The sequence below is a fragment of the Suricata suricatta genome, chromosome 1 (genome assembly GCF_006229205.1).
Source record: "Suricata suricatta isolate VVHF042 chromosome 1, meerkat_22Aug2017_6uvM2_HiC, whole genome shotgun sequence".
Lineage (NCBI taxonomy): Eukaryota > Metazoa > Chordata > Mammalia > Carnivora > Herpestidae > Suricata > Suricata suricatta.
This window is the reverse complement of record NC_043700.1, coordinates 74,390,900-74,403,561: the sequence shown is the minus strand read 5'-3', so window position 1 is coordinate 74,403,561 and position 12,662 is coordinate 74,390,900. Positions and strand designations below refer to the sequence as shown.

The 12,662-nt window shown below is 39.0% G+C and overlaps 1 protein-coding gene across 2 annotated transcripts in view; it reads right to left on the bottom strand.

Annotated features, from left to right (window-relative positions):
* Nucleotides 1-12,662, bottom strand: part of NR3C2 (nuclear receptor subfamily 3 group C member 2) — a 333,454-nt gene that overhangs the window by 155,436 nt on the left and 165,356 nt on the right. For both annotated transcript variants that reach the window (XM_029940345.1, XM_029940341.1), the window contains exon 3: nt 10,736-10,875. In XM_029940345.1, coding sequence (XP_029796205.1) covers nt 10,736-10,875 — 140 coding nt within the window. The remainder of the gene's footprint in view (nt 1-10,735; nt 10,876-12,662) is intronic.

Sequence of the window (12,662 nt, the reverse complement as noted above, 5' to 3'; positions counted from 1 at the left end):
TTATTTTTCTTTCCCTTCCCCTATGTTCATCTGTTGAGTTTCTCAAATTCCACATGAGTGAAATCATATGATATTTGTATTTCTCTGCCAAACTATTTTGCTTAGCAAAATACACTCTAGCTCCATCCACGTTGTTGCAAATGGCAAGATTTCATTCTTTTTTATTGCTATCACTCATCAGCATGGAAATACAAATCAAAACCACAATGAGACACCACCTCTCACCAGTCAGAATGGCTAAAATTAACACCATCAGGTGTCGGTGAGGATGTGGAGAAAGGGGAACCCTCTCACACTGTTGGTGGGAATGCAAATTGGTGTAGCCACTCTAGAAAACGGCATGCAGGTTCTACGAAAAACTAAAAATACAGCTACCCTATGACCCCCAACTGCTCTACTAGCACTTTATCCAAACGATATAAAAGTGCTGATTCGAAGAGGCACAGGCACCCCAGTGTTCATCGTCTCTACTCTTAACGTGTTTCCCTCCCCAGTCTCTGACCTCCTTCCTCAAACGAATCCACCATCAACTCCTGCCAATTCTTCCCTGTCACTGCTCAGATCAGACCTCCTGTTCAAGGGCACCAATACGGTCCCAAGTTAGGTGCCTTCTCCTCTCCATCACCCACACCCCTTTCTCAATTGTCATCTATACTCTAGAGGGCACCTGCCATGAGCCACGGTACCACACCAAGGGACCAAACTGCCAGGGCCACTGCCCTGATTTTTCTCCACTGTGAAGAACTTTATAAACATACTTGATGTATTTAAAAGAGAAGGGCTGTGATTTCTCATCCCAATTTGAGGCCCTTACATAATCCGGCCCTCATGTCTCTGTTCAGTTGCCTGCTCTGGCCAGGGTGTCCCTGATCTGGGCCTGCGCAAGCAAGCAAGTAGGCTCAAGTTCAGGCTCCATCACCTCCCCCCTTCCTAGTCCACCCACTTCTTAATGCCTAAACACCTCCTCGTCTTCCCCATCCTTCCGGGACAGTATTGTGACATTTGACTGCACTCAATTTAGCAATTTTCATTTTCAGTGTCAAAGTATCACATCATGTAAGTTGTATGATCCTGAGTACACCGTGAGTGCAAGTTCTGTGACAGCAGCTCTGTGTCCTTTGGCTCTTGGGTCTGGTTCTGAGCCACTAGGCAAAAGGAGACAACAAAGAGCTGAGGAGTTTGTAGCTTTCAGACTTGTATGAGGAAGGCCATTCTCGCAATGATTCTATGAACCTGATAGGCTACATCTAATTTTTATCACATACAGGAAATGAAACACGGGAAGATAAAATTTTTAAATAAAGCTTTAGATTAATATCAAGATGTTAAAGAGGTACTTCAGGATGGTAATGGTGATTTTTTTAAAAAATATGAAGATCATTCCTTTAGAAAAAAAGTACCCGATTTCTTTCCCATTAGGGCAACAGAAATTCAAATTAGAGTTTCAACTTGGAATGGCTAGGAGTTAATTATTTAGAGTATAGCGAAGATAACTGTTAAATTACAATGTGCTCTTCATAAGTGCTCTGAAGCCAGAGAATGTTGCCCTACTTTTTGGTGGGTAAAAATAGTTGGGATCTTTGTAACTCTTGGGAGAGGCAGAGTAGTTTATGTGTGAAGTACACAGAGTCAAAATGCCTGGGCCTCCTGAGTTCCAATCCCACTTCCTTCAATCTAAGTGATCTTGGACTATTCACTCACTTCTCATATGCCTCAGATGACAGATCTCTAACAGGGGGACAATCATCATACCCTACTTCATAGGGTTATTATGAGGATTAAAGAGAAAACATACAATAAAATTCTTAGCATAATGAGCACAAAATAAGTACTCAAATATTTACTATGATTGCTATTAATTTTAAAAGTTGAAGGATCACACCAAAAAGGCTGGTTAAAATACAGTCAATGTTTTGTCACACTGCTTAGAGTTCAGATTTAAAGATACTACCTTTCCAAACTCACCAGACTATCAGATTTAAGAATACTGTCATGAAGAATAAATGGTATAAGGGTGCCTACGGGGCTCAGTTGGTTGTGCATCTGACTTCAGCTCAGGTCATGATCTCATGGCCTGTGAGTCTGCACCCCAGATCAGGCTCTATGCTGACAGCTTAGAGCCTGGAGCCTGCTTCAAATTCTGTTTCTCTCTCTCTGCCCCTCCTCCACTTGCATATGCACTCTCTCTTTCTCTCTCAAAAATAAACATTAAAAAATTAGCAACAAATGGGATAAAACAATGGCATTTAGTAAATGCTGAATAAAAGGTAGCTTTATTATAGGAGTAGACTGTTGATAGAATAAAGCATTTTTTAAAGTACTGCTCCTTAAAATAAATCAAACCATTCCATTAACAGCAAAATTTACTTTTTAAATTTCAGATTACAATTTGTGTGGAAGGTACAGACATATTAAAACCAATGCTCACTGGGATGCCTGGGTGGCTCAGTCATTAAGCATCAGACTTCCGCTCACGTCATGATCTCACAACTTGTCAGTTCGAGCCCCCTGGGTCAGGCTCTATGCTGACAGCTCAGAGCCTGGATCCTGCTTTGGATTCTGTGTCTCCCATTCTCTCTCTCTCTCTGCCCTTCTCTCTCTCTCTCTCTCTCTCTCTCTCTCTCTCTCTCTCAAAAATAAACATAAAAAAATAAAACCAATGCTTGTGAAAATTTTCTTATAAACAGGCAATCCTCTAAACTAGTTTTTACAACAACATGGGCCAGGTGACTCACCGCTGTCTTCGGCTTGCCCATGGTAAAGCTGAGAGCCAAGGAAGTGGCCAGGCTCTACAAAGGCCTCAGGGCATACATCCCCTAAATTATCACCTTTCCTGGTTTTATTTTTCCCTTTCTTGTTCTCATCTTCCCATTGTCCTCTTTTTCATCTCTTACTTTTAAACTTCATTTTAACTTCTGTCAAGTTGTTGGTTCCTTTGGATGGTTTTCTCGAATAAGATGGGAGGCAAACAAACACATCAACATTTGAAAATTACTGGGCTTCTAATTTATACATTACAAATTTGCTATGTGAAGTGCACCTTAATTTAACACTTTAAGCTACAAGAAGCTCTCCTTGGATACTGTGAATTTACTTTTGGCAGACCTGTCCATGTCCTTACTTGAAATCCGTTTCTAATAAATTATTTCAACATATTTTCTACTTCAGAGAAACAGTGACAGAAATAAGGGTGAATTTATTTATATATATATATATATATGTATGTTATATATATAAATTATATGATTTAAATAGTTACCAAGTAATCAATCAGCAAATGTTGCATGAGCACCTGCTACATGTTTGGCATTATCTCTGTGTTGGGTAGCAAATCAAATCCCTGTTACATCATGTTTAGCGGGGGGTCTGGACTAAGATCAATAACAACAAAGGCTTAAAGATGAATAAAAAGCAAAACTGGGATTGAAAATTCCACATATGCAAAAATGTCTGAAGTCTAGCTAAACTTGAAATAAACAGAAATCAAGTTAACTGGGGCTTTCTGTGTACAGCTTGGAGAAAGAAAAAAATCATTCATACATGTATCTCTCTCTCTCTCTCTCACACACACACACACACACACACACACACACACCATATCCTAGATTCAAATTCTGTAAGGTTCTAACCATGGCACATTCTTTGTCTAAATACCCATTTCTTGGACAAATGCATGTATTTTCATGGATAACGACTCCGAAATCTTTACTTTCAATCTTACCTTGTTACCCAAGCTTCCGAATCTCACCTCCATCTTTCTGTTAGGCACACCTGAATGTCCTATAGACCCTGCAAACTCAACGTCCTAAATCAAATCTCATTCCCATTTCCTTTATCCTAGAATTCCCCCCCCTTTTTCTTCATGTTCCACATAAATAACTTATTTAGTATGTCTCAGATCTCCACTAACTCTCACTGGAATTGTGCACTCCACCAGGGCAAGGATCTTCGTTTACTTGATCTTCATTCACGATGTCTAAGTATCTCTTGAATGGTGTCTGGCATTTAGAAGATGTGAAATAAATGTCTGCTGAATGAATGAGCCTTCCCTCCTATGCCCCCAAAGCTGCTCCCCCTCCAACGTTCCTAATACCAGCAGCTGCGCCTAGGAATCATCCCAGACCTTTGCCTCTTTACCCCCCATACAGAACCGCTAATGTTCCTTCGCAGAGAGTCTCTTCGACTCCTCCTCCTCTCAATGCCTATCACTGATGGTCTAGTTCTTTCCCTGGACATCTCTTACCAAAGTTACTTAAAACAGCCACCAGAACTCTTTAAATAAGCATACCAACCTAAAGCCAGATATTAAATGCAAAAATGAGCCTGTTACTCTGCTGAAAACATCCAGAGGGTCTGTTTTGCCCAAAGGTAAGTTCAGGCCCCTCTCACAGTCCGAGACCTGGACCCAATCTGCACATTTAGCTTCACCTTCTACTCACTCACACCTCTATATTCAAAGTGGTTAATGCAAAATTGCTTCTGGTGCCTTGTGCAGACAGACTATCCTTATCTCTCCCTCACCATGGCCAATTCTAATCTTTCAAGATTCAGTTTGAGGATCAATTCTTTAAGAAGCCTTCCCTGACCTTCCAGGTTAGCCTAAATGTCATGGCTTTGTATGTTCCCATAGCAACTAACTGAAGGGCTATAAAAAATCTGGGCAAACATTTGCAATTAACACTAAAGCCTTATGCTTATACAAGGAGGAAAGGAGTGTTCATAAAAACCACAGATATATCTACTGGGTGGGTATTTATTTAAGCTCTTAAAATATGTGATTAGAAAGAACCAGGTTACCTGGTTTCTAATACCTGGTAAAGGAACAAAATCATCTTTCAAGACTTTTATGAGAAAACAGTAAGCCAGAATAGTCTTTGGGTTCCTATCTTTGACTCAGCAGTTCTGTAAGTGACAATGGACTTTGATGTTCTTTAGCTCCCTGTGCATGACTCATGGGGATACTGAAGGCTGTATCACATCATGAACTGAAGACATCTAATAAATATGCTATTTCCTGCCATTATCATTTCCTTTTTTATTGCCGGTTATAAGGGTACAGCTATATTTCAATTATTATATAATACTACACTGATTAGTTTTTGTCCACTACAAGTTCTCTATTTTGCAGTGTAACTGTATTGTGCCCATCCCCCAATCCCTACACCTCCCACTTACTCACATTGCATGATAGGGCTAATGTGGGTATATGACACAATGAGACAAGCTTCTCTTGAGTTTAATCATTGATTTTAGTAAAGCAAAGGAAATTAACTATTAACCAACTACCACATTTCCTTAACAAGAGTTTCCTCAATGAATATACTATAGGGGCACCGGGGTAGCTCAGCTGGTTGATCTCGCAGTCTGTGAGTTCAAGCCCCGCATCAGGCTCTGTGCTGACAGCTCAGAGCCTGAAGCTTGCTTCAGATTCTATGTCTCCCTCCCTCTCTCTCTCTGCCCCTCCCCCACTCGTGCTCTGTCTCTCTCAGGAATAAATATTAAAAACAATTTTTAAAAATTTTTTTATGTCTTTATTTTATTTTGAGAGAGAGAGAGAGAGAGAGAGAAAGAGAGAGAGAGAGTGCAGGTGAGCGAGCGACTGGGGGAGGGGCAGAGAGAGAGGGAGACACAGAATGTGAAGCAGGCTCCAGAATCTGGGCTGTCAGCACAGAGCCCGACACGGGGCTTGAACCCATGGATCGTGAGATCATGACCTTAGCCAAAGTCAGACACTTAACCAACTGAGCCACTCAGGTGCCCCTAAAAACTTTTTTTAAAGCATAAACTATAAATTTAAAGATTTTTAAATCTACATGCTGTGAACTACATATGGAAAGACTGAAATACATGTTCATAGGCTTAGTTAACCTTAAAATTCTGCCTATTTGAGGAATCCTTTGATTAATCTGCAATTGTATCTCTTAAAGTGATTTCATTTCAGGAAATAGATTTGTAAGTCTCTTACTTAAAAGGAAAGTATGGAAACTGACATCACATGATTTGGCTGACCTTACCAAGATATGGACTCTTTAGCCTAACCGGTCTGCTTACAAAAATATAAATTCAGTTGACTTTACATCAAAATGAACTCTTTTCTTTCACAGCCTTGTAACTCATCAGTGATTTGTGGTAGCTGTGTCTTCCTGACACTGCTGGTATTCTGAGTATCCAAAAAGGAAATTAGGATATAAAATAGTGTAGTGAATGAAGTCACCTCTGTTCACTGAGGGATTACAAAATAAAACACATATGAGATGAAACTAATGGGAATTTACAGTTGGAAAGAGACTGAGATAGTAAAAACTCAGACTAGAAATAGAAGTTGCAGATTACAAAGTCAAAAGCCTGCACCAGCTCTTGTGTCAGTTTCATTGCTAATTTCCAGAGTTGGAGGGAAGTCATTTACCCTCAATTGTTCTCATGCCACATGTAAACATTCTTGTATACATTCAAACATTTATTTGGTGGCTACTCTATATCTATAGTCTTGCTCCTCTTTGGAGATAAGACTCCATCCTGCCCTACAGACATCTCACAGAGGAGCCAAAGGTCCAGCTGGTAGGTGGCTCTTAATATTTTCTTTACTATGCAACTTCCAAAGGTGAGACTGGCCACATGGATGACAGAGGGTCAATTATGGGGTAAATCACAACAGTCATGTGTTGTAACATGGGGGCCAGCCTCTCCAGAAATTTTTAGCAGACCCTCTATGATCCTCGACTTCTCCCACATGCTCTTTGAGAACTTTGAAAACTGCTAGTGTAGAACAATCTTACAACCTCCCAGGGAGCTCTATGAAGAAAACAATGTAGTACTGGAAAAGTAAAAACCAAATGAAGAAAAAACAAAACCCTAACAGTGCCACATTAATGTGCCACCTACATGATCTCTCTGTAAAGACATTAACCAGAGAACTGCAGCATTAGATCCTAGAGAATAATAAATCCACTTCATGATTTATAAAATCTGCAAAAACATTTTGTTTCCATTTTATTTTTCTTAGCAACAGGTAGGGCAATACTACTTTTTTAATTTAGATATAAAGAAACTGAGGCCCAGGCAAACTAAATAATTTGTCTTACTCTCACATCTGGTGAATGGCAGAGCTAGAAATTAAAACTAAATCTTCTGACCCTAAAGCCAGTCCAGTTTCCACCAAGGGAGAACCCTACTTAAAAGATATAAATATATAAATGCTTATTTTTTTCTTTTTAAGATAGAAAAGTCTTGACAAACCCTCAAGGGAAATAAGCAATTCAAATTTAAAAACAAAATTATAAACTTCCATTCGTAACGTACAATAATATGGCTCTTAACTGACATTATTAGAAAATTAGCTGCTCTGGATAAGACTTCTAAGGATTTTTATATTAAATGTTTAAGACGAAAAAGATTAAATGTTAAGATGAAAAAAATAAGCACATTTATAGGTCCCATTAAGCAGAACACAAAGAACAAAATTTACATCTTTTTTTAAATGCTTTTTGAAATTTGTTTATTTTGAGAGAGTGTATGGATGGGAGAATCACAAGCAGGCTCCATCCACATTGTCAGCAGAGAACCCGATGTGGGGCTCAGTCTCATGAACCATGAACTTGAGCACAGATCAAGAGTAGGGTGCTTAATCAACTGAGCCACCCAGGCAACCCCATAGCTTACACTTTTAACAAATGATTTGCAGTCTCCCTACACAGTTACTACACTGTTACACCAAGCTTTAGAGTGGAGTGCTCTAGGTCATAAAGCCCTAAACTGTCTTTCCTCCTATCTCCCCTCTAGAGGTGGCCTCCAGTTCTGTGCTTGGTGTGGTTAGCTCTGTTCAGCTTACCGGACTTCCCTGTCCCAACTCCCTCTGTCTGCTGCTTCTTGGAATTCTCTCCTTTTATTCTCTAAGGAGGAGATTAAGGTTATCAGGGAAAGCCACATATACATATGTGTGTGTGTGTGTGTGTGTGTGTGTATACATATATATGTATCATATATTTATATGTATTATATACTATATTCAAATATGAAAACATGAAACCATTTGTATGCATGTATGTATGTATATTCATACACAGTCACACAGACATACACACACACACTGAGGATGCCAGATTATGTCTTCTCAATGCTTACATCATTCCCTTCATTACCACCAGGTAGGCATGAACAAATGACACATAGGGTAGAATTTCCATGAACTTGAAAATTACAGAAAACGAAAGAAACAGACTGAGAGACTCGGAGTCATGAGGTGTGGGGTTGGCTCTGGGTGTGGAGTCCTAAGACTTTAATACGGGTTTAAGTTAGGTCTAATGATTCCGAATAAATTAGTCAACTGGGTCTGATCCCAACTGCCTTCATCTATAAAAAGGAAAGAAAAATACACCTATATACTATAATTTTAGGAAACTAGTGTTTCAAACCATATCTTTATATATTTTTTATTAAATCAAACAGTATGATCTAGTCTGATTTCTCATATATTCTCTCTCATACACACATAAACTAGTAAAGAAATACAAAATAAAAACAAATAAGTCCTCACTCATGAAGTTTATTTTCAAAATGTATGGCCTTGTTTCACTCAGGTGAGCTCTAAATCATAATTCCCAAAAAAAATCATAATTCCCTCCAAATACGGACTTAGCTATATTAATAAAAGTCTTAAAAGGCACTTATCAAGTTTCATTGTCTATTATTGATCAGCTTTCCGATGGAAGAAAAAGATGTCTAGACATCAAGGCTTTTCTATATTTATTTATGTCTTAGTTACAAAAACAATTATTTCCTCAGCTACTTCCATACAAACTACTTACAACAACAAAACTAAGCAAAAACATTGGGAAAACTTTGCTTCAGAAGCAGAGAAATGCAGGTACTGTAAACAGCTACAACTTGGGTTCTGATATGAAGGCTGAGCCACAGGCAGGGGACCACAGAGGGTTCCACTCCAAATGCCCCTCTCTACACTGCTTTATTGTTATATATTGCCTTACTTTTTTCACTAATTAGTGAGCCTAAGAGGGGAGTCCTTATATTGGAAGGTACAAAGTAGCATTAGGAAGGTGCCAGAGGTAATTTTACCTATTTATCTTCTACTGACCCAATCATATAGTTAAGGATAGAAAGAGGGGGGGTGGTGGGTGAAGAAAGTCTTAAAAAAATAAATTGATCTCAGTATTGCACAAATTGATTTTCCAGAAATCAGTCTCCTGGTAACAGAATTATTTTTTTCCTATGGGAAATACCCTTCCTCACTGTTAGTCTAGGTAGTTTAGATTGGCCGACTCCAGCCAGAACTAGCCTGTGAGATCACTGCATTCCCAGGTCATTGTGATTGGTTCGGAGGGAACATGGGAGCCGAGTGCAGTCTTATAAACTAAGGGCTTTTGTAAGAACTGCTAGGAACAGAGATCCTCTTTTTAATGAGGTCCTGGTGGCTGTCTCATCACCATGAGAGAACCTGGATGAGAACAGAGCAAAGTCAAGCAAGGAGAGAATGCAACTGAGTTCTAACCACTTCAGTTTATGACCATGGCTTGTTTGAAATCAGCCTATGCTAGGGCTTTATGGTTATGTGCGCCAATAAATTTCCACTGGTGCTTAAGCCAGTTTGTGTTGAATTTTCTGTCACCTGTAACCAAGAGCCCATATTCTGAGAAAGAAATAAAGAACTCCTATTACCAATTCAATACTGGGTTTTGGGGCTATTAAAAAATTAATAGTGTAAATAATGTAAAGTCATGTAATATTAATTAAATAAATGCAAAACCAATCCCAGAAGCATGGAAATAACAGTTGGTCAGCTTTTTCATTCAGAACTGAGGACATCAGCTTCCTGGTGGTCACCAGCAAAACAAAGGTGAAACATTTAAGTGCTTTACACTTATGTCTCTGCAGCACTGATTCATCCCCCAGAAAACTGCCCTGAGAAATAAACCTACAGGAGTCTTAGTGTTGAGCTCCTTGGTAAAATAAGCATCATTGATGCAATAATTCTGCTTCTAAGAGCAAAAATCCTACACTTCAACCAGTCAGATAGTCAACATTAATAAAACCACCAAAGTCTGATGTTAATTCATTGCTTATAAGTGAGGATGGAGGAAGGCAAAAATGATCTAAAAGACTACTTCTCCTTAAGAAGTATACAATTACTCGGACAGAAGCAAAAGCTAGTCTAAATATACATAGAGAATTTCAGTTAAATGTTTAATTTAACGTACTGTTTTGTAAACCTTCAGTTAGAACAACAGTGGGATTGAAGCAGGGATCTGGAATCTGAAGCAGCTGCTCAATGAAATTATTTTGTATGGAACACAATTTAAATCACAAACACGATCCTGACATTAAAATCTCAATTTGCCACCAACACACATATTTATACAGAAACACAGAAAAGACGTGATACATTCTGTGTGTGCCTAGGAAAAATGCTCATGCATGTCATGCAAATTTTTTCTATAGAATTATTTTTCTAAGTCTCACTGAAAAACAAAGACCATTAAAAGCAAACAAAAATCTTTCCGACAGATCTCAATTCCCAATTTCAAATTCTGCCCATTCAACAGCGGTTGGTGGAAAATCTCCAGGTGGATTTTAGATAAGACATTATTACCATTTATCACTGATGGACTGCATCAAAAATATTTTTGATCTACTTCCCAGTCATGATTTAGAGTTAACTATGCAAGTAAACTCCACACCAGGAAAGAAAACATGTAAAAGGAACACCCACATGAACATTTACCTTCCACTGCTCTTTTGAAGAACACTTTGCAGCTGCCACAGGTTACTACCCCATAATGACATCCTGAAGCCTCATCCCCACACACCAAACATATTTTGGAAGGTCTTGAAGATCCAGTAGAAACACTTCGTAAAGTAGAGCTGGGGAAAGAAATCAATATTTAAATAAATATGCTTTAATAGTAAATTTGATATGCTGTACAGGTTAGTTCAAACTTTGTCAATACTCACGGTTCTGTAATGAATTCAGCATTTACTGGTCACATATGTGACCTAGAAAATGAAGGTAAAACCCTTTCAGTAAAGTAATGTATCCAGAATTCTATGTAGCAAAGCCTTTTCTCAATATTAAGAAACAATAATCACATAAATACTCCCCACCACCACCATTTTTGAGAAAGTTGACCAAAAACATTATTTGTATTCTAGGTGGGCAGGGAGGAGAAGAATCTTGAACCGAGTTATCATGGAAGTATTTCTGGCATCAAAGAGTTATTACAATACTTCTTGACTCTCTTCACCTAGACTCAGATTATATATCTCAATTATGCTAGATAAAAAACTCTCCCATTTCCAAAACAATCCACTAATAAAAATGTAAAAATTTTTGCCTTTAATGCCAGCAATTTTATCCCTCCAAACTTCTGCATTTTTCCGTGTTACTTTATATAGGTATGTTCAAATCACTTCATTTTGCTCACTAATTTGAAGGGACACAGTCAATACTTAAAAAACAAAAGCTGTATATAATAAACATCTCAGTTACCTTTCCAGTAAGAAACTGAAGGGTTCTGGGCATCAGTTTTTGGGGACAAATTTAACCTTTTAAGCAACAATCTCTACAGATACTTAAAAAAATATTTTGTATTTATTTTATTTTTTTTATTTTTGAAAGAGAGCAACAGAGTGTGAACCATGGAGGGGGATGTCGTGGGAACAGGAAGAGAGGGAGACACAGAATCTGAAGCAGGATCTAGGCTCTGAGCTGTCAGGACAGAGGCTGACACAGGCCTCGAACTCACGAATCGTGAGATCATGACCTGAGCTGAAGCTGGACGTTTAACCAAATGAGCCACCCTGGCACCTCTCTATGAATACTTTTAAAGGGGAATTCTCTCATATATCCAGTGATATATGTATAATATATTCTATATTACTGTGCTTGTTTAAACACAAATGTTTTACATTCTAATAAGGAATCAGAGTTCAGTGGCAGATGTATTCTGAGCAGGTAAAGAAGGTAATGTTATTCATTCAGGGTCTGCATGCACTTGCTGAAAACATACCCACAGGTCCTGTGAGAGGTACCGGGGAAATAAATACCCAAACCCAGTCTCTGTCCTTCAGTGTGTGGGGACCAGAACGATTACCGTAAGTGCTAGGGTGCAGGGTAGCGTGGTGGCACATACTGGGAAGGGTGGGAATAGGCCAGTCAGAAGGTGGCCACTGAACTGGGTTTGGAAGCACAACAGGATGAGAGCTGGACAGAGAAGAGGTGCGGGGGAAGTAGACGGGGCAATGGCTCAGGGAAATGCCAGCTGGGTGTGTTCAGAGGACTCTGAGTAGCCTTGTTGTGTGTCACCACCACCGCCCTGCTGTCAGGACATCTGTCTCCACGTGACACAGCAGGAATGTGGGGAAAAGACTCCAAGGAAACACATTAGAAGACTAGAATGGTGATGTCACGGTGACGCTTCCTTTTTTTTCCAAATTAGCTAAAATGTCATTAATTCTGTCCGGGGAGGGTTTTTGTTTGTTTCTTTGTTTTTTAAAAAGACATTTTTACTATTTTCACTACACTCTCAGGAAAAAACAGGAGAAAGAACCAAGTATCCAGCTGTTAGAGCACTGCAGCATGACGGACATTCTAGAAAATGACTTCTTAAATCAAAGACTGCAACAACGTTCTCCAAAGTTGTTTCTGCTTC